The sequence below is a fragment of the Acanthochromis polyacanthus genome, chromosome 6 (genome assembly GCF_021347895.1).
Source record: "Acanthochromis polyacanthus isolate Apoly-LR-REF ecotype Palm Island chromosome 6, KAUST_Apoly_ChrSc, whole genome shotgun sequence".
NCBI classification, from domain to species: domain Eukaryota; kingdom Metazoa; phylum Chordata; class Actinopteri; family Pomacentridae; genus Acanthochromis; species Acanthochromis polyacanthus.
In genome coordinates, this window is record NC_067118.1 from 40268201 (window position 1) to 40290939 (window position 22739).

Here is a 22739-nt window from a genome sequence, read left to right on the forward strand (position 1 = left end):
TCCTCTTCCGTTCCCTGAAATTAGGCCTAATTAAATCCTATTAACTACCTCGGCAGCTCAGCTACACTTCCACAAAGGCGAAATAGGTTCTCAGAGAGTCGATGACAAAACATTCTCGACGTTCCAGAAACACTCAGAGTGTTAAGATCGCACTTCAGATTCCAATCAGCGATGTTTCCTTCAAGTCGGCTCAACAACCCCAACCGTGTTTTCCTTTAATTAATTTACTGCTGTAACTCAAACCCTCACTTTCAAGGTGCTCTTACTTAATTTTTAATTTGAATCAAGTGGAATTCTTTGAAAGAAGAATAAATATGAACAAAAAATACAATATAAAACATGCATAAAGTGATACTGCATATTGAAAATGTGATATACACCAGGTATGATTAAATCTGTAGCAAAATTGCACTTTTTGATTCACACTTGTGATGTCAGAAGAGTGATAAACACACTACGTTTGTCTCCCAGGTCCAAAGATGAGACAGCCATCGAGGGAGAACGTTTCGTTGCTCTGGAGAACGGACAATCACTGAAAATCATTAGTACAGAAAAAGGCGACAGTGGAGTTTATATGTGTGGTGCCAGTAACTCGGAGGGAAAGTCATCTGTCATGGCTGTACTGGATGTGAAAGGTATCTGAGCAACATAATCACACCTTTCTATAATCACGAGTAATGGCAGGCGCTGCACACAAGAGCCAAATGTTCAGTTTGCTTTTCTTTTTTTGTTGTTATTCAAGTGAACTCACACTTTAAAATGAAAATGAACAAAAGTGTACCTATGCTGTAACCACTTGGGCCTTTGCTTTTACAACTGAGAGGCACAGATTTTGCACTTCATCAGACTGTCTCTTGTGTACAAAACCACCTAACATAAAAAGTGTTGTGTGATTGTAAATGAAGCCCTCCAGTTTAAGATCTAGATGGTAGGATTTTATTCTTTTCATCATGTTTTCCTGTGATTAATCTTTCATTGATGTTATAAATAGATGCGGCATAAAAAATAACGTGTCGGAACATAGTCAGAAGTATATTTAAATAATCATTTCATAAATGAAAATGACCTTTAAAATATTGATTCCCTATTTCCGTCATCAAAGAGGTAATTAAATTGAGGATATGCCCATTCATGAAGGGAGCAATTAGGCTCAACTTTAGATATCTACATCTTTTTTAAAGGAAACAGGAACGACTGAATGATTATTTCACTGTCTTCAGCCTAAAAAGACAAAAAACAACTTCTGCTGCAACAATCTTATCTGTGATTTTATTTGTGGTATTGTGTTTTATCTTTAGATCCTACAAAAATAGTAGTTGCACCTCAGGATGTGGAAATTGTCAGTGGAACCACGGCTCAGTTGATGTGCCATGCGGAACATGATAAAAGTCTGCAGGACAGCTTTAAGGTGGATTGGATGAAAGATGGGAAGGAGATCGTACTTTCCTCAGAGACAGATTCCAGGTGATTTTCTAGCATTAAAATGACTAAAAATGGAGAGAACTGTGCATCTTTGGCACAGCTATTGTATATATTCACTGCATCTTTCCTACTTGTTTGATTGGTTCACGTTACTCTCAAGCCTAATGAATGTCCTCACGTGTTCAGACACTTTGTGGACGGCGGCCGGCTGCACATCATGAATGTGAACCTGGATGATCAGGGAACATACACATGCGTCGCTAAAACAAGTCTGGACGAGGACCATGCCACCGCACTGCTCACAGTACTGGGTAAGATTATTTATTGAATAATGCATAATTTAGACACTTTGAGAAACTATACAGAATGTAGACAGTGATGTAATAAAAAACAGAACATTGCATTGTGGTTCAGGATGTTGTGTAAATTCTGTAATTTGTTCACTGCTGCATTTAAATTCTCAACTTGTCTTGATTGCTAAGGTGAGATTGTTTCTGAGTATCTAATGGCTTTTTATTTATTTTGTGTTGCAGACGTTCCCGACGCTCCAAAGAACTTAGAGATATCTGAAATCAAGAGTCCGAGGAATGTGGTTCTGTCCTGGATACCTGGGAGCGATCACAACAGCTCTGTAACAGGTAAAAAGTCCATGTGGAAGAGGTGGAAAATCTTAATAATTCTCAGAGAAACAACACATAAGTATTAAAGTATAAAAAGTAAAATAAGTTTAAAACGCAATAAATCCTGTTCAAGCTTTTACCGTTTTTGTAAGCTATAAATATAAAAAGTACTCGCTGGAAATCATTGTGTTTTGTTTTGAGGAGCCTGTTCTCATACAGATTTAAAACTATGTTTGAATCCTCCATTTTTTATGTGCCATGTTTACTTGCAAACACTTTCATTATTTTCTGCATTGCTCTAATTCTTGGTCCATTACCACCATCTATTGATCTGTGTGATACCATTGGTAGAAGTGTGTATTTCTTGCGCTCTTCCAACCATCCATCCATCCATTATCTATACACTGCTCAATCCTCATTAAGGTGGCAGGCGCGAAGGCAGGGGACACCCTGGACAAGTGGCTAGTCTATCGCAGGGCTACATATACAGACAAACAATCACACTCATGGACAATTTAGAGTTATCGATTAACCTTTTGGACTGTGGGAGGAAGCCAGAGTACCCAGCGGAAACCCAGGCATGCACAGGGAGAACATGCAAACTACACGCAAAAAGATCCACGGAAGGCCGTGATGTGAACCGGGGATCTTCTAGCTGCAAGTCCAAGGTGCTAACCACCAAGCAACCGTGCAACCTGCTTGTGTTCTTGCACAAGACAAAACAGAAGCTCACTCATTTAAAACCAGCCCCATGGTGCTGTTAGACATCAGGACCTCCACAGAGCATCTTTGATACAATATTGGAACCTATAAAATTTAATTGAAAACCAAGCTACAACCTTTTTGTTGAAAAATACAGGACAATCATGCAGGTTTGAATAGTGGTAAGGGTTTCAAAAATAAGTTGGTAATAAATAAAATCATGTTAGAAAAACTTCATCCTCATAACAGCATCAAGAATCCAGTTTCCAGTTTTAGTCCAGACGTGTGTGCAGTCTCTGCTATAGGTAGCCTATCAGTGAGTGTAGCTGTGATTATCAGTCTTATGGTGATTACATGTGTACGTCTGCTCTCTCCCCTGTGGGAACAGAATTCGTGGTGGAGTACGAGGAGAGCCAATGGGAGCCCGGAAGGTGGAGGGAGCTACAGAAAGTGGCCGGTAACCAGGCAACAGCTGAGCTGGCGCTGCACGGACACCTTAACTATCAGTTCAGAGTGTACGCTGTTAATGCTGTTGGACCTGGACCCCCCAGTGAGCCCACCGGGAGATACCCAACACCCCCTGCTGGTGAGACTCGCTTCCTCTTATTATGTTCAGCTGTGATCATCTGTCGATTGTCAGAGCACACGACTTTTAACATTTCTTTTGAAATATGCAGAGAGGAGCGTTGTGTTAAAGCCAGCTTTTGGCCACAGGACAATGTCGCAGCAGGGGTGTGGATATTTTTGGCTCTCAGGGCCCCAAGTATTATCTTCAGCACATGCTGCTCCTTAACTAAATCTGGACACTAAAATTGCCAATGTGTTTGCTTAAGTAAGGGGTAAAAATTGCAGTTTTGTTGGAAGTTACAGGGGATAGTTAAAAAAGCCAGGAGACGCAGGGTTTCTTTTCCTCTTTTGTAGTGAAATATGATTATGCAACTACATTTATCTCCCCAAAGCTCCTGACAGGAACCCAGAAAACATCAAAATTCAAGGCCATCTCCCTCATCAAATGGACATTAGCTGGGAGGTAGGAGATTTTCTATTTTTTTGTTTTGTAAAAAGCATCTCTATCTCCAAGATTGCACACTAAAAATAAGCATGGAAACAGTTTCAGTAATATCTGAGCCTGTCAATACTCTGTCATACCTCAGCCGCTGTTGCCTATTGAGCAAAATGGCCCAGGCCTTGAGTACGAGGTGAGCTACCGCAGGCTGGGGGTGGAGGATCAGTGGACGGAACACCTGGTCAAACGTCACTCCTTTGTTGTGAGGAACACGTCCACCTTCATCCCCTATGAGATCAAAATTCACAGCAGGAACAGCCACGGCTGGGCACCAGAACCCAAAGTTTTTACAGGTTACTCTGGAGAAGATGGTGAGTTGGATGCATTCATGTTGTGAATATATTAAACACATAATCCCAGCATATGATGTTTATATGCAACTCGCTGTTTTCATTACAACATCCCCCGAAGCCAACTAGCACATTTAGCCGTTTTTTGTTTGTTTTTTGCTTGTGACACACTCTGAACTCCTTCTGTTATCATTTCCCACTGTGTCCTCAGTTGTCTTTTGGCATTGTCTGCGGGAAAATGTGTCAGGTTAAGTTCCATTCTTTTCTCTCCTCTTACCCGAGGTTTTAACCCCGTGCAGGTGTGCAGTAGTGACTTTTCCTCCCCTCCCCCTGAAAATGAAAAAGAGAAAAAAACAAAACACCATCGCTGAGCCTGGCAGGTGGCAGATAACCTTTGCAGAAGAGAGGGGATGTCAAATTCTCACTTCTGTCTCAGAAGCTGTTGGAGATTTGACAGATCACAACACATTCTGCGCTGTAGGCCTACCGAGGCTCAATGGCTGCTTCTGTCTCTAGCGTCTGCTGTGCCTCCATCTTCCCCTTCTACCGTTAGAATAACACGTAGAGCAGAAAATGTTGACGCCATTTCCATTTCATGTTTGCCGTTGTACTTTCCCCCTTGCTATGAATAGAAAATCAGCTTCATTTGGTGTCTAGCTGAGAGTATTTTCTCTGTTCTTTTACACTGATCAACCAGCGTCTGTCTGTTCTTTTAGCATCCTAACCAAGCCCAACCAAAAGAACGACACCTCAGGCCTTCTAATTAGGCTCTGATTATCTAACAGGATTATTTTTATTGTGCTACTCGCTGCATCTAAGCATTTTCTATCCATATATTTAATTTCTTTTGTGATACTGCTAAAAAGTACTCTTGCCTGAAGTTCTGTCTCTCCCTCTTGCTGTTTTAGTTCCCACTGCAGCACCACGGGACATAGCAGTGGAGGTGATCAACACCACTATTCTGAGAGTTAGCTGGACCCAGGTTCCCCCCGCCACAGTGCGCGGCCATCTGGGGGGATATCACGTAAGTTTAAGTGGTGCTGAAGTTGTTTCAGCACTCCTGTATAACTGTGGGCTTCACATGCACCAAAGGATGTCCAAACAGTAGCTTGTAAAACTTTAAAATCATGAAATATATACAACAACACGCAAATATTGACTTGATCTGGAATATACACGTTGCTACTACTGGTTTTTACTGGCAAAAAGAGATAATGGGGTGCAATTGGCAGCTATACTAAAAACTTATTGGGAATAGAATACAATAGAGTGCATTTTTTTGTCATTGTGATTTGCAATGAAACTGATGCATTTTTAAGTTTAAAATAAATACAAAGTGTACAGGTAATTTGTAGGTACTCAAGCATATTATTACTCCGCCAAGGAACGTGGCAATGTTATGTGACGATCGGCATATGTTTGTCCTTCTGTTTGTCTGTCTGTGGGCAACATCACTCAAAAACAGACAAACAGATTTGGAGGAAATTTTCAGGGAAGGGCAGAAATGACACAAAGACCAACTGATTAGATTTTGGCAGTGATGCGGCTTTTAGTCTGGATCCACAGATTTGTTAAAGATTTCTGTATCATTCCGAGATAGCGGCATGGTGTCACTGTAACCATGACAACAAGTGAACACTACATCAGCTGCCTGCTGACAATCACATTATTGCGATCCTACTTCAAATCCGCCACTGCAGACTTACCGAGACTTATCAGTCAGAAATTATACGACTGAGTAGCCTTGGCGGAGTACTGTGCTCTCTGAGTGCTTTTCTTCTAATATATATAATATATGTAATAATTAGTTGCCCTACTATTATACTATTATTAGTATATTAGTATAGCATAGTAGTAGTGGTAGTACTGTAGTACTAGTAGTAGGAGTAGTATTACTTACAACTGTAATCTAAAATTAAGCCCTATCCATATTTTTTTTGTTGAAATAAAGCCCAGTGAAGCTCATTTTCAGAATTCCTGGAAAGACAGCAGACTAAAAGAGCAATCTGGTTTTCCATCCATTCTCTATACACCGCTTTACCCTCACTAGGGTTGCGGGGGGTGCTGGAGTCTATCCCAGCTGACTCGGGTGAAGGCAGGGGACACCCTGGACAGGTCACCAGTCTGTCACAGGGCTACATATACAGACACACAATCACACTCACATTCACATCTACGGACAATTTAGAGTAACCAATTAATCATCATATTTTTGGACTGTGGGAGGAAGTCGGAGCGCCCGGAGAAAACCCACTCATGCACAGGGAGAACATGCAAACTCCATGCAGAAAGATCCCAGGCCCACCCCGGGATTCGAACCGGGGATCTTCTTGCTGCAAGGCGAAAGTGCTAACCACTACTGCACTGTGCAGCCCGCAATTTGGTTTTGAAATGTTTAATTGAAAGATCAAAATCTCGCATTTTTTTTGTGTCTTCGTATTCTTGTTTAATCCCCTTTCACTCATCTGTATTCAGTTTGTCATAACCAAAGACAGCTCTCCAAGAGAATGACTACTTATTTAAACCGCATTGTGACTTTACAGCACATACTTCTTTCATATTGTGGGTTCTACATTCAAATACTCTCTGACCTCAGCCTTAAATCCTTTCACAACGAGTCTTCCTTAGCAGTATGACGTGTGTAAAGCTGAATTATGCTATTGTTGAACAGGGTATTGTGTTTGATAAATTGCTTCTAAAATATTAAGCTAAAACTTTTTTGAAGAATAAAGTTTCTTCTCATCTTAACTTGACAATGTTGATCTGAGAAATAAGCACGCAGAGAAAGATCCTTTCTTGAAATTGTAAGGAGTCAAGATTTTGTAAAGGAACTAATGTCTGTTTTGTGAATGGTCCGCCGTCACTGTTTAAATGATTTTCTTAAAGCACCATCTGTGGAGGACAAACTCAAAGAGATTTCTGAATGTTCTCTCAGGTTTGAGTGCAGTAATTGTATTATTTCATGAATTCAGCAAGTAATGCTTTCGTTTCTTTCGTTTTGTTTTTGCAGACATGTATGTGACTGTTAATCGTTAGTGATGTGTAATTTAATCAGATAATTACAGTTATGAAGTATGTGTTTATCTGTGTAGCTGCAGTGAACAAAAGTACACTGAGAGAGGAAAAGTGACAAAGAGAAATGTGTCAGTACGACTTTGTCCTTCTCATCTGTTACCATTTTTCTATTTATGTCTTTTGACAGATTCACTGGTTGAGGAGAAAAAGTCTGCTGAACCCCAACAAGACTTTAGATGAGCATCAGTCCTTGTCTATCCCTGGGAAGAGGAGTCATGCCATTGTGCCGCAACTCGAGCCTTTTTCTGAGTACAAACTCACCGTCAATGTTTTCAATAAGAAGGGCAACGGGCCCAGGAGCGATCCGGTCACCTTCAGCACTCCGGAGGGAGGTGAGGCGACAAAAAAACACCAAAATAAATTGTGTTTGTTCACTCATGTGGGCAAAATACACTAAAGCTAAAAGCACCGGTCACGCTTTAAACTGATTAAAGCAACAAGACAGAGGAATGTAATCTCTGGAAACAACAAAGGCGCTTATAAGAGGATGCTGGTTTAGTAAGCAAAGGGCCAGAAAATGGAAAGTATGACCCATCCTGAAAGTGATTCAAGTGATTCCAAATGCAGAACAAGCTAACAGTGAACCATGTACAGGATATTATCTAAAAAAATTAAATATTCTTACAATTTCTGTCGTTTTTACAGTTCCAGTGCAAATCCCCATCCTGACTGCCTCCAATCCCAAGGAAGACTCCACTTTGCTGGTTTGGGGTCCACCGCTGGAGGCAAACGGCATCCTTTCTGGCTACCTGCTGCAGTACCAGCTCAGTATGTACACACACCGCCTTTGTCTGTTAGTCCTGTGTGAGGTTTTTCATTAATATATTCCTCTTTGTGGCAGCTCAGCGCTTTGTCTGAGGTGTGATGAGGGGGAGTGTAGCTGCAGCATAAGTAGAGGTGAAGAGGGAACAGGAAGAATCAGGTGGCAGTGGAGGAAGTGTGGATTTTACAGTTCACTTTTACACACACAAGAGGTTCGATTGGATGAAAACATGTCGCCAACACCATCTTATCCTCTTCACTTGTGTGTCAGCGTCCCATGCAGTAGGTGGCACTGTTTAACACGGAACCCTCCAACCACAGTCTGCAACGGTCCAATTCTACAGCTCACTTTAGATGGAGAGTTTCTTCACTGCTCCTTATCTCTCACCCTCCTGGATTGCCTTTTTTTTTTTCTCCCCCGCTCCCCAAAAGGATCATTTAAGTTAGTGCTGTTTGTGCGCCTCTTGTGCAAATTCCTTTGGCATTTATCGCTCAGAAGCGTTTTCTTCTCGCAGAAAAGAAGCCCTCTTTATGCTCGAGTACAGTGCGGGTGAATGAGCGAGTGAGGGGCTTTCATTAGTCTCTGTTTTCAAAGCCTACACTCTCGCTGGCTGACATTTCTGAAGTCTTTTGTGCAAAAAAAATGTAAGGCAGAGACAGTCCTGTACCGCCTCCACCTGCACCCACGGAGTCTGGCCAGCTCTTCAATACACTCCGTCCCCCCTCTCCTTGCTGTTTTTTTTTCTCTTTTTTTTTCCCATATCAGATGTCAGACTTTACACAGCTTTTCCCACACAGTGCAATCTGTGGGTGTTGGAAGTTTTTCCGCTGAATTGATTCCAGCGTATTTCAAATTTAGTTTCCTGTTAATTTCTTTGAATAAAATATTCTATGTGGCACTGTATATACGATCTGTATATCTAGTTGATTCTCTTGTTACCAAAAATATTCGATATAAACTTCTGTGCAGTGTTCTGTGCTGCAAAATGGCACAAAATCTTGGCACATGAGCTCTCACCTGCAGTTCAGCATTGACACAGTAATGGCATCAATAATGGTTTCTGCAGAAGTGTGTTGCCTTCAACATTCTGCACACACACCACACTTTGATCTATAATGCATGTTTGGTGATATGTTATGCTACTAGTGATTGCAACTCTTCCTTTTTCTTCCTCTTTGTCTTCCTTCCTCTCACCTGTTCTTGTAATTTTTCTGCCTTCTGCACCATTTTTTCCCCCATCTCTTCCTTCATAATGTCTCCTCAGTTTCCCCCCTTCTTCCTCCAGCAGCTTTGCTCCTTATTCCTCTTCTCCTCCTCCCCATCTTTTCATCCACTTGTTTACACCCCCCCCCCTCCACCCCCATCAGCATGAGCTCTTCATTTCCCCCCTTTCATCTTCTCTCTTGCCTTTTCTTCATAATGTATTCATCCTCAGCTCACCTGTCACGACATGTATCAGCCATATTCACTTTCTGCATGAGTTAGCCTGACATGTCTTCATCTTCCCCCCTCCCTCGGCTATTGACCCTCATTGTAGTTGTGTTCCATTAGCGCTACAACACGACCTGACTGTGATGACTTCTTTCTGCCGTCGATCCGTCACAGGCTCACATGAACTGACCTCACATCTTTCCTCTCCATCTATAGTTAATGAGACCACACTGGAGGTGGTGGACTCCCAGGAGGTGAACATCACTGGGGCCGAAACCACCCAGTGGCAGGTTTTGGGATTGGAGGGGGACAGCCTCTACCGATTCCAGCTCAGCGCCTGCACTCAGACTGGTTGCGGACCTCCTCTGGCCGAGGAGAGCAGGACGGTGTCCACAGGAAGTGAGTAGATTAAATCAGTGGCGGCAGCGTGGCTTGAAATGGCATCAAAATCCCATCGGCGAGGTTGAAGCACAGTAGCAGATATGGTTTAATGCATTAATTCAAAGCGGAAATATTAATGCAAATGAATAATTGTACCAGAGAATAAATGAAACGGCTTTGTATGGTTGCAGGGAGCCCTAATCAGCCTTTGAAAACATTTCTTTCCGACATGAAGGCTATGTAATGAATGTGCACCGTCAAGTTTAAAAGAACCGTTGGCCCTGCTGGCGTATTTGAGGTCAGCTGAGGTTAGAAAATGTAGAAGAGTTTGATCTTTGTAACACTTCTAAGTTAAATACACAGTCCTCTCTGGGGTTACACTTGTCAAAACGTAAAACTGAACAATGAAGAGGGTTTGATCAAGCACAAAGAGTCAGGAAAGTAACAATGTGAAAGTATAACACAGATAATAGTTTAGCTCGAAGTCTGAGAATACCTTGAAAGTTTTCATGTGAAGCTGGAAATAATCAGAAAGTTTGAGGATTTAGAAACATTTAAAAACCCTAAAAGCTGTGACATGTAAAACGAAGCAGTATATTTAAAGGAGAAACATTTTTGAGATTTAGCTAGTTTGCGTATTTGAATAACTGGAATGCCTCCCGCTCTCACTGCTCTCCTTCTCCTTTTAATGGAATTAAAATCACATACTCCATCTTTAAGACTCTGCACAATTTCTAGGTCAGCAATCAAATTATGACATGATATGATATGATTGCATCGATACAGCAGTAAAGGTAATAGAGCAATTAAGAAATATAGCTAGAAAAATAAAAATAAATCAAAAATATAACTAAGTATTGGTTCAGATTGTCCAAATTCCTCTGCATGTGAAAATAATAATATTGCACATACCAGTGGTGCTGCACAGATTCGTTCATGAGTAGAAATACCGATAGAGAAGTATTAATACTGCATGGATTTTACATATTTTGCACAGATTTGTCCATAACTAGAAAAATACTGATATTGCACAGATTCTTGTATATGTAGACGAATCGATATAATTGAGTGTTTGAATGTGCAAAATATTCATAATTCATAGCTTTAAATGTGTTGATACTGCACCAAAATGAAGGGGATACGCTAATACAAAAGTTTGAGTTGTTTCCAGATGATGTTGACTCATCACAGGCTTCAAGTACCGGTAAATCAATTTGCAGCCACTGTTCACCCGTTGTTCGCATGTCTGGTTTAAAGCAACATTAGCGGCATTTTAGTGAATGGTGGGATGCCAACAGAGCCATGCAGAAGTGTCAGAAGTCACACTGTTTTTCTAATCAAAGAGGCGTTTTCCAAGTGTCAGATCATGGCTACTCTTGAGGGTTTTAGGCTGCAGAACTCTCAAAAAACACTTTGCTGAAACTGGATCAGTGGAATCCAAAGCATGATCGGGCCGAGACTGGAAGTGAGTGCATCATCAGAAGATCAATACGTCCAGCTTTGTTCACTGAGAGACAGAAAAGCAACTTCATCATCATCATAGACGGAGAATTTGCTAAATAAAGAAGACTCCAGTCCGCAAAAGCTGTGTCAAAAGAAAGGCTGTCTAGTAGTGGTCTCAGAGGACGAGTAGCGTCTCTAAAGCACTTCTCTGAAGGGAAAACAAGGCCAAGCGCTTTTTGTGGGCTGACATACCAGCATTTCACAGTGGACAAGTGGAAAAAAAAGCCCAATTTACTGATGAATCCAAGTTTGAGATGAATGGCAGCAACAGAGGAGTGTATGTAAGGAGATGGACAGAGGACAGAGAATGATAACAGAGGGTATCAGAGGGAAACACAGTGATGGGAATATTCAAGGGACTGTTTTGCCCACTGTTGGACTCTTCTGTGACCAAGGAGAAGTGGCACTCCATCATTTAGAGACATGCTGCAGCCTTTGCTTTGCATCTTTGTGGAGATTCAGACTGCAGCAAGATAATGAGCCCAAACACACCTCAAAGGTTTGGGAAAAAAAAAAAAAAGACTCCAAGACCAAAAAGCTCTTTGGAAAATTTTCAGATCGTGCTGTGATAACACAAGTTATCAGGATTTATAGAAACATGCCAAGTTGAAGTGCCAAATACAAAGACACTCGGGCATTGCTGTGCATTTTCCCCTCAAATTATGATGTTTTTAAACTGAAATGAAAAATGTGTTAAAATTCCAAACAAATGCAAAGTAGAAGCGCCTTCACTCACCGCCTCAGACTGTAAATCGTATATAACGGATGAAGGGGCTGACTGAAATGGGTAAATTATGTGTCAAGCTGCTGCTTTAAAATGCTCAATGAAGTTGCCTCACGAATATCCTTGTGGATGTTTGCCACAGTTAGCATATAAAAATGTGCAGCTCCAGTTTCAGTGTGACAGAGGTTGTGAATATTCAGCAAAGCTTCAGCGGAGGATCCGACTGAACCCGAAGACATGTAAAAGCAGAGACTCTGCAGTTTAGTCCAGTCTTTGCCCATTTAGAGTTTTATAAAAAGGGACTTTTTGAAATTGTCTACAGGGCACAGGGAGCAAGTGTATCTCAGCTAAGAGTAGCAGTGGAACTGTGAGTATTTTCAGTCATTTAAATGCTCTTTTTTGAATAAAGCCACTGTGAAATTGCAATAATGTGATAACATAGATAAAAGTAGGAATTAGCTTTGTGGCATCTTGCCAGCTTTAGAATACCTTCACAATATTTATCACTTTGTGAGAGACACTGGCCTGCACATAAAGTTAATTAGAGGAAGGAATGCTACTTTCTGCACTTTGCTGATGTGCAATTTAAAGATTAGTCTGGATTCAAAGACAGATTTTATAACTGCAGATTCGATCAGAGGAAGCAGAGATCTGAGACTTTTGGGAAGCTAATCTCTGTAGCTTTGAGGTCACATAGAAACATTTTTATCATCCAAAATAGCGCTGCAAGATTTGTGTCTCGCTCTCAGTCTGAATATTTGACTACTACAGTTCTACTTAATTTAAATAAATGTACACTTAGTGGCTTTAATTTCAAAGTGCCTCCTTTTACTACTTTGCAGGCCAAAAATAGGGAGAAAATTCACTCTCTCTCTCAGTGCTCTAATACAAGTTATTCCTCCTCAGCTTTTATGATTCTGCATTCATGTAGGTGGATGTCCAGCCTGAGAGCCTCTAGATGCACTGTTGGTAAATATGGTTGAGTAGAGGCTCAATGAGGAGATAAAATAGTTTTGTTTCAGAGAGGTTTCCTCAGGGCATGTTAGTCACAAAGCAGTGGAGTAGATTTATAGATGGCAATAGCACAGAGCAGAGACACCATGAATTTAGAGCCGTTAACACCGAGTGATGGAGTGATAGTGAAACAAAATACATGAATAAATAAAGAAGAATGCGTGTGAGATAGTGAGCTCAGACTCTAAAGTCTTCCTTTTATGATTTCACTTTTGTGACTGAATGAGCCTTTAATACTTATCACCATTGAGTGAGGACAAACAGTTGAGCAGTTTAAATATAATCCGGACAAATTGCAGACCAGACACACCCAAACAGATACCAGCAGATGCATGAGAGTGTCCCGCTCTGCTAGCTTCTACTGCTGAGAGTGGCTAAAGTGCAGGACAATAAAATAAAAAGCCAGGAAAGGGTTGAAACGTGAGAAAAAAAGGAGCAGGAAAAAGTGAGAGAACAGCTTACAGCCAGAGCAGAAGAGTGTGGCTGACAGAAAAAATATCTATTTTTCTCTGTCGGGTCTCATGAGATAACAAAGCAGCAGAGATAAAGCAGCCAGCAAACTAGACAAAAAAGCACAAAAGAGCACATACCTCTAAAGTCACACAAAAATAACCAGCCTCTCCAGAGATTAAATTATTTGCTCTCGAGCGCAGCATTTGAACACCCAAGTTGGTGTCACCAACAAATTTGCTAATGGCTTGAACTTAATGTTTAAAGAAACAGTAAAAGGAGAAGTAGTTAGAAACATAATAATCAACATCTGACTTCTCCCACTATAATCAGCACGGCATACGGCAATCAGAGGAGAGCAAGTTGTGCTGTGAGCAGCAGCGTTTCTGTTTTTTTAGTGCAAGCTCAGGTCGGGTCAAACACATATTAATACAACACAATGTGAGAAATAACACAGGAAGGAAGTTAAATGATACGTTTGCCACAGGTAATGAAACTGTTATTCCAGTGTTTGAAAAGAAAAAAACAAATCAGTGGAACAATGGAAAATCATATAATGGAGTTTTTCAGACCTCTACAAACATAATCCATCCATTCTCTATACACCACTTTATCCTCACTAGGGTCATGGGGGGTGCTGGAGTCTATCCCAGATGACTCGGGTGAAGGCAGGGGACACCCTGGACAGGTCACCAGTCTGTCACAGGGCTACATATACAGACAAACAATCACACTCACATTCACACCTACGGGCAATTTAGAATAATCAATTAACCTCAGCATATTTTTGGACTGTGGGAGGAAGCCAGAGCGCCCGGAGAAAACCCATGCATGCACAGGGAGAACATGCAAACTCCATGCAGAAAGATCCCAGGCCCACCCCGGGATTTGAACCGGGGATCTTCTTTCTGCAAGGTGAAATTGCTAACCAGTACTGCACTGTGCAGCCTACAAACATAATGAAAAGTTAAAAAAATATACATCTATGTGACTATTTTCCAACAACCTCATCCACAACTATTAACACAGTAGTAATGCCATACATAGATAAAATAATGTTCATATATTAAACTTATTTAATTCAGATCCTGATCAGTTGCACTCGTTCTCATGTATTAGCATAGAAATGTTCAATGAAAAATCTGTAATGACCATGTAGCTAATAGTGATACGGACAGTGATTTATGATAATTGCATGTTTTTCACCACACATTGAACAAACACAATAGGGAGACTGTAACCCTATGTGTACTATAAACTGTACATGTGCAGTTAAATAATATTAAAAAATACCAAGAAGTTTTGCCAAACTTGGACCGCCCGGCGACAAAGATGACCCCTGTGACCTTGAAAATGAAGTCACAGTCACCAAATGCGAACTTGACCTGTGTCCTATTATGGTACACCTGTCTACCAAATATGGTGAGGCTACATCAATATTTTATCGAGTTATCGCACAGAAACCAAATTCTAACAGACAAACAAGCAAGCAAGCAAGACCATGCAGCTGAAAACCTTCCGGAAAATGCAGTTTTGCCGGGCGGTAATAAAAGTGTTGTGTTGGTGGATGTCAATAAAACTGTTATTTTGGAGTTGCCAGGTATAAATATGTAAACTAAACAGTGAATAGGCATTGATTGTTACTGAATGTATTACTGGAAAGTACACCAGTTAGCCACAACCTTAAACCGCCTGCCTAACATTGTGTAGGTCCTCATATGTGCTACTAGAACAGCTCAGACCCACTGGGACATGGCTGTTCAGTGAGTGGGGACTGTGTGGATCAGAGTTTTTCAGATGCATCCCAGATTGGGATATGGGAAGCTTTGAGGTTGGGTCAACATATTGGGGCCTTTGTTGTGTTCCTTGGGATGTTCCTGAGCTGTTTCTCGGGTGTAGCCTGGTTAAATGTCCTGCTGGGTCAGGTGTTAGGGAGTTCAGCTACCAAGTGGATGTTACGTGTCAAAGTAGCTCCCACATGAATGCCAGAACTCAAGGTTTCCCAGCAGAACATCGCACTGAGATGTTGACCTGTGAATAGTTTAAATGTTGTGGCTGACTGTTGCAGTAGGATCATTCTACTGCAATTCGCTGAATGCCACACGCCCAACTATTTACATAAAGTGTTGAATATTGATTGAGCTGACCATGTGTAAAATATGGGTAACGTTAGATTTTGAGTTAAAAAAATTCTTAAAGACGGTGGCTTAATGTCTACAAATGGTTTTCATGGGACTGCTTTGATAGAATAAAACAAACCAGTCATACGATGATGTGAATTTGGTCAAAAAAATTTAATGTTTCTTTCTATTCCCATCTTCCACCAACCATAAAACCTTTTCCCCCTAAGAGGCTGATTTCTTTCCCTGTGACTGGCACCGTTAGGGTTAGGATTAGGGTTAGTAGGGTTAGGGTGGGGTTAGAGTTAGCTTTATGTAGAGCTTTATGCAGAGTATGGTGCCAGAGAGAGGCATAAAAGAGGAAAAAAAAACATAAATGTTAGGTCTTTTGCATTTATGGCCAATATTAGGACAATAGTGATCCCAAATAGAAGAGTTATACTGTATTGTTACTGTGTGAACAAGAAAAATCATGGTTTTCCAACTCATAGTGATTCAGATAGTTTTGTGGTTTATATACACTATCGTTCAAAAGTTTGGGGTCACCTAGAAATGTCCTTATCTTTGAAAGAAAAGCATTTTTTTCCAAAGAGGATAACATTAAATTAATCAGAAATACAGTCTTGTTAATGTGGTAAATGAGTATTCTAGCTGGAAACGGCTGATTTTTAATGGAATATCTCCATGGGGGTACAGAGGAACATTTCCAGCAACCATCTCTCCTGTGTTCTAATGCTACATTGTGTTAGCTAATGGTGTTGAAAGGATCACTGATGATTAGAAAACCCTTGTGCAGTTATGTTAGCACATGGATAAAAACATGAAATAGTCTTGGTGATCCCAAGCTTTTGAACGCGAGTGCATATTTTTTAATTTGGTGAATTCAGGTGGAATGACCCAGTGCCTAACTTGGAGAACAAAATTGCACGCTCTTTGGCTGCACAGTGCCCTCTAGTGGTACGGCTCTCCGCTGTACAGACTATCACTAACAAACACGCTGCCCATGCAGGTATCTACGGTTTGCGAATGCACCGTCTGTTCTGCCTGCAAATGTGTGCGAGTGTGTGCTTGTGTGCCTGCTCTATAAACCTCAAGGCTGGCTTTCCATATATCTGTAATCTTCTGCTGTATTTCATTTTCTTTTTATCCCTCTGAAGATTTGTCCCCGACTCCAGCTGTGGCCCCTGTTCAGAGCAGTATGTATGCCGCCTGCAGCTGCCGTAGTCAAACAGACGTAGAAGTGGTGGTAGAGATAGACGAGGTTGTAGGCGTGTTGGTGTAGTGAGTAGCTGGTCATAGCCTCAGCAAAAGTTTGTTCTTTTGTAGTTGTACAAATAAAACCTGGGTGATTCCTGAATGCGAGTACAGGGGAAAAAAAACAGTTTCTTTGTGAAAATACCTTGTCAGAGAAAGGCAGTTCAAATCAGCTATTCAGATTTATTGCACAGCCTCTGCTACAGTTACAGTGTGTCTACTACAGTATAAGTGGCATTTTTGTTGTGCAGCTACTGTATTAATAGTTTTCCCACTTGCCTTACCAATCGTGACTCTGTGTAGTCTAGAGGGCTCGCTTGTTGCAAAATATAGAGTATTAGACCTGACAGCACTGTAGCAGAAATCTAACATCTGAGGCTTCTCTTTCATTCCAGGCCACAACTGCTCTCTCTCTGTTTCCAGCTCTATCCCAGGCAATTCTGCTCATCCTCCTTTAGGTATATAGCTCGCAACTCACACATGCACAGCCAGCGATATCCTCTGTGATCTCATCTTGATGTACCTGAACTTTCAAGTAACAATAGGAGCCGGGACGTGGAAGCCGTTCCAATCTATTGATATCCGCTCATGGTGTTGGGGGGCGTCAGGAAATGCCAGCTTTGCTTAACACAGAGTGAAGACTAGATGTCACTCCCGCCCACGATCTCTATATCTACCCCTTATGAGCCAAAATCCAGCTCCACTCAATTAAGTCCGGGGACCAGAATTGCCTTTTGAACTGTCGTCTTGAAGGGTTTCTGCTGGATGCTCTGTTCTCGAGCTGCGGGCGATCCTATTTGCCTCTGCTTAATCCTCTTTTCCTGCCTTCTTTTCTCCCTTTCTCTGTGCCTGTCTGTGTTTTCCTTTTCCTCCTCCTATTTCTTCTCTTCTATCAGTTCCAGCCCTGTTGAACATAAGCTCCTATGTGAGTGACACCTTTGCCAAAATCAGCTGGACTGCCAGAGAAGAGCAGCGGGACTTGCAGCTTTATGTGGCTTATATGAATAACCGTAAGCTACTTTTCCTGTCCCACCGCCTTGCTAAACACTGATAGGAATTTTTAGGTGGCGTCATGTTTTTCCTGTACACAGGGGAATGTTTAATATTAACATCTAAAAATATATATTATAAGCCACCATGGCTGCTTCCATCACTTCTATGATTACCTCTAAATGCAATACGATGGATTTAAAGTTATATATATATGGTACAAAAAAGATATTTAATAACTTAAGAACCATTACTTGGCAACAGCTCATCTTCTTTGATAGCTTGCATGCTAACACAGACTTGCTGCTTGTGCACCTCTTGTGCTTGGATGTGTAGGTGAAGGAAACTGGCGGATTTCAGATGCAGTAAACACTTCTCAAAGTTTCCACGTAATTGATGGGCTCAAACCCGGGACGGTGTACACTGTGCGCCTCATGGCCAAGGGGCTGCTTGATAACGCTAGCATTTTCGAAGATGTTATCCAGACACGAGTGAAAGGTGAGAGGAGAGAAAGCTTGTCACTGTCAGTAGATTTTAGTGGGTTGGAGTTCTCACCTGCCACATCAAAAAAGCTTCACAAATGGATTGATTGACTGTGGTGAATGTGGGAATTTATTCATTTTCCTTGAATCTCATTTGTGCATTTGTTTTATTTTCTTCCGATTTAATATTCTTTCACAACAGAGTGTTATAGCTGAAGGGAATGTGAGTCAAACACAGTGTGGAAATATCATCTTAAACTTGAATCCATCATTAGTTTTTTTTTTTTTCAGTTAAAGATAAAGTTGTGTAAGGACTGCTTGAGGGGACTGTCATACTCAGATAAGCCTGGCTTAAAGTCGATTCCTGAACTCTGTGTCTCTTCGATGTTTTTGTTCTCAGGTGTCGTAAGTCCAAGGAGCGACTTCTCAACTCATGGCTGGGTCATCGGGACCTTGTGTGCCGTGGCGCTGCTCACCCTGGTTGCGCTCATGGCCTGCTTTGTGCGGAAAAACAAAGGCGGCAAGTATGCAGGTACGCTGCCGCCCCAGCGACAAGACATGTTCTCCATGGAAAAAGGTCAGTTAGTCTTTGGCCGAGGTTGGGCCCCCTTGTCATTTTGCTTTGGGAAGTGAACTAAAATTTAACTCACAAAATATACAGTCCATGTAGACAATATACAGTAATAAACAAAAGTTTACACATGCTTGTAAAGACCGTGTATATATATGGCAGTCTGGCATTTCCCACGACTCTGACAGCTCTGACATTTCTATGATGATTTGACTGACACGCATGCATCTTTGTCACAAAAAAAACAATCATACATTTTGGTTCTTTCATTAACTTATCATAGGTCTTTTGGAAATACGTAATTTTTCTGGTCAAAAATAGTGGGATTATTACTTTTGGTGATGTAGAAAGTTGTGACCTCTTACCTTCTTGTGAGTGACTTTGTTTGACTGCAGTTGCTGATTTCTCTAAGCCAATTTGATACACTCATTGCACTCAGCCACAAACAGAACAATGGGAAAATCTGCGGAGCTGAGCACAGACGTAAAGAGGAAAGTCGTTGACTCAAACAAGTCAGGAAAGTCACTTGGAGCCATTTCAAACATGATTCGGATCCCCAAATCATCTAAGTTTAAAGAGCATAATCCAGCTGTGTCCTTGCCATGATCAGGAAGAAAACACAAAGTATCACCTGTTGCTGAGAAACAAAATGTTAGGATGGTCAAGAGCTAACCAAAAATCACAAAAAAAGCAGGTCTGTAATGAATTCGATGCTACTGGAACACTGTTGTCAGTGTCCACAGAGGCTGCTGTGCAAGAAATAAGCACTTCTTCTCAAAGTGGCACCTTAGAGCTTGGCTGAAGTTTGCTGCCGATTACATGGACAAAGAAAATGTCTTCTGGAGGAAGGTTCTGTGGGCAGATGAAACCAAAATGAAGCTATTTCATCACAATGACCAGAAATATGTTTGGAGGAGAGACGGTGAGGCCTTTAGCCCCAAGTACACCAAACCTACCATCAAGCATGGTGGTGGCAGTATTATGCTCTGGGGCTGTTCTGCTGTCAGTGGAAGTGGTGCTTTACTCAAAGTAAATACAATTATGAATCTATATTCTTCAGGAAAACCTAAAATCATCTGCCAAAATGCTGGCTCCTTGATGCAACTGGGTGTTTCAACAAGACAATGAGCCCAAAACACACCAATAATAGTAAAGAAATGGCTAAATTAGGCTACAATTAAGGTTTTAGACTGGTCTCCTCAAAGTCCATCAAGAACCTGTAAACTGTGATGAAGAAAGAAGTCTGTGTCAGAAAATTGAACTGTACCAGTCATATTAAGAGGATCAAAGATGCAACCAGAAGCTTGTGGATGGCAACCAAAACCACCTAACTGAGATAAAAATGGTAATTTAATCAAATATTAAAATTGCTGCATGTACACTTTTGACCCAGCAGATTTTTTCATATTTCCAGAAGACCTATAATAAATCTATGAAAGAATCCAAATGCATGATTGTATTATTGTGACAGAGATACATGTGTTTCAATCAATTCATCATTGAAAATTTAAAGTTATAGGAGTCACTGGAAACTCAAGACTGCCATGAGACATATGGTCTTTACAAGGCTTTTGTTTATGACTGTAAGTCTGATTCGGTAACATGTAATGCAATTATCCCAGAATTTGTTAACCACTTGATGTGATTTGGACTTCAATCCTGACCCCAAACCTGTTGATAAATGTGCTATGCATGTCGGACATCTATGCATGCCAACCTTCCCAAGCTTGCGATCGTTCATGAGCTTCCTGCAGCTACAATAGTTTCGCTGCTTGTCAAATAATTTGCCTGGTCCTGTTTGCGCTGCTTAAAACCTCTAATTGCAAAACATATCAAGCCAGAAGAGTTGGAATCAGCTGGTTTGGTTCACCTCCTTCCTACCTTTCACCTGGGCGGGCCTTGCTGGCTCTTCCCTCGATATTCACAATGGTCCGTATCTGCACAGCGCCTCTCCACTCTGTTTATTTCCTCTCAACTTGCTTTCTCGTCTTCTCTCCACCATACTCCACTACTTTGCCCGCAGTAGCTTCTGACACGAGGCACTGAATATTTCATCAGCTCCTTTGGATCCCCCCTTTGCCCATCCAAGCTCTTTTCATGAAACCCCTCTTTTGTCTCTCTCAAAAGCAGCTGCTATTTTTTAAAAGCGTATTTACACAAAGAGCTGACATCTAGCACTTTGTGCAGAAACACAGAAGAGAGGCTTTCCGTGTAAGACTTGATATTTAGCTGCTCTTTAAGGCTTTTTGGTTATGACGTTTGAAATCGAAGTCTCACACACACTCAGGTGGTGTCAAAGTTCAGATCATTTAAGCTGTTTTTGTTTTCAAGAACTGTCTGACGGAAATCATTGGAAGTGATTAAAGCTAACAAAAGGCAGATGTTTTAGTTAGTTATCGCTGTAAAACGTTAAAGACAGGAACTATGAAACTACAGTGCAATAATTTAAATTTGAAGCAATATAGAAGGGTAAAGCATAATTGCACTAATGTGGAAAAGTGATGTTCTTTAACAACGTTGCTGAACTGTCTGTTCTTCCCTCCCTGCAGTGAAAGAGAAGGAGGACCTCCACCCTGACGTGGAGTCACAGCCAATGACTGATGACAACTACGAATACAGGTGAGAAACACGGCTGCACTGCAGGGTGACGCTGAGGTGTGATGGGGACACAACATTTCTGTATCTAAAAGGTGATTTTTGTCATGTATCACTGTGATGTTTTTCCACCCTAAAAGCAAACCGTGCATTCACGAGCTTTACCGGGATCAACCAAGAAGCCAATGCTCTCGTCATTTAATGGGCTAGGTAACCACTCGGTGTAGCTAGGAGTTAGTAGTGGCTAACAGTTAGCTCAAGCTTTTGTTGCCCTTTCTGGTCTGAATTGTGTGCTTTTACCTTGCTGTCAGATTCTGATGGTGTGCATGTGTTTGCTCTGTACAGTGTGTGAGTCACCTTGTTCCTTTAGGCACCAGCAGGCCACTCTGTGTGTTGGTGTGTTTCTGCATATTTGTGCACTGCTTTCCTTGTGCTGTGTGTTTTATTGAGTGTACATGTGGGGATTTCAGTTTTATCTCAATGTACGTGTGCTTGAAAATCACTCCATGTATCATGTTGATGTAATTACCACTAATTACAGCATACGAGTAGCCTAGCCGACCCTTGTGTTCTGAAGACACAAGGGTCTCGGCACGCTGGACAGGGAGGGAGGCGGGCTAAAAGGTTGTCTATCAAATCACTCTGCAGCAATTGGGTAGGTATACAACCAATCAGCACAACGAATAGGCTCCTAGAGCGCCGGAAATCAGAGGATGCGGTAGTCCGGTGAAGCCTTATTTATACAGTCAATGGGTGAAGCTCAAGTATATTACAGACATGTTAACAGAAAGATTATTCAGAGTCGGTGCTAATGGAGCTCAACAACTGTTGTCGTTTTTGTTGTCGACCCTGGCAGAGAATTAAATTCGTTGCTGTGGGTTGTCTAGCGCGGCTAGGCTAGTTGTTTCCGGTTGTTTCTGTCAGAATCGTCGCGCCTCTGTCGTCACTTAGTTACGCCAGCCTTCTGACTCTACACTTCATGGTGATTGGTCCGGCCAGTTTTAGGAGCATCCAACCTCGAGGCTTATGGAGGGTAACTAGACCCACCCTGGCAGAAAATTAAATTCATTGCCGTGGGTTGTCTAGCGCGGCGAGGCTAGCATACGAGCAGTCCAATAGTCCAATTAGTCTGTGAAGACTACTCACTTTCTATTTCAAATTCTAAACCTGTGTAACCTATAAACTTTAGATTGTTACCCCCTTTCAAACAAGCCCATATAGTGTAAAACATCCCCCTCCTTAGCATAGCATTTTCATATTGGAGTCATGCAGTTTTCCAGTTGGAG

General features: G+C 41.5%; 1 protein-coding gene across 6 annotated transcripts in view; it reads left to right on the top strand.

Moving 5' to 3' along the window:
• Positions 1-22739, top strand: part of LOC110959660 (neural cell adhesion molecule L1-like protein) — a 38550-nt gene that overhangs the window by 12047 nt on the left and 3764 nt on the right. Inside the window, exons 12-29 of one of the 6 annotated variants that reach the window (XM_051950185.1) lie at positions 472-635; positions 1299-1464; positions 1609-1733; positions 1956-2060; positions 3133-3330; positions 3704-3774; positions 3899-4121; positions 4312-4347; positions 5009-5124; positions 7303-7507; positions 7821-7943; positions 9586-9768; positions 16719-16757; positions 17211-17273; positions 17712-17825; positions 18142-18303; positions 18688-18864; positions 21408-21477. In XM_051950185.1, coding sequence (XP_051806145.1) covers positions 472-635; positions 1299-1464; positions 1609-1733; positions 1956-2060; positions 3133-3330; positions 3704-3774; positions 3899-4121; positions 4312-4347; positions 5009-5124; positions 7303-7507; positions 7821-7943; positions 9586-9768; positions 16719-16757; positions 17211-17273; positions 17712-17825; positions 18142-18303; positions 18688-18864; positions 21408-21477 — 2340 coding nt within the window. The remainder of the gene's footprint in view (positions 1-471; positions 636-1298; positions 1465-1608; positions 1734-1955; positions 2061-3132; positions 3331-3703; positions 3775-3898; positions 4122-4311; positions 4348-5008; positions 5125-7302; positions 7508-7820; positions 7944-9585; positions 9769-16718; positions 16758-17210; positions 17274-17711; positions 17826-18141; positions 18304-18687; positions 18865-21407; positions 21478-22739) is intronic. The other 5 variants (XM_051950187.1, XM_051950186.1, XM_051950190.1 and 2 more) reach the window with 5 other exon arrangements.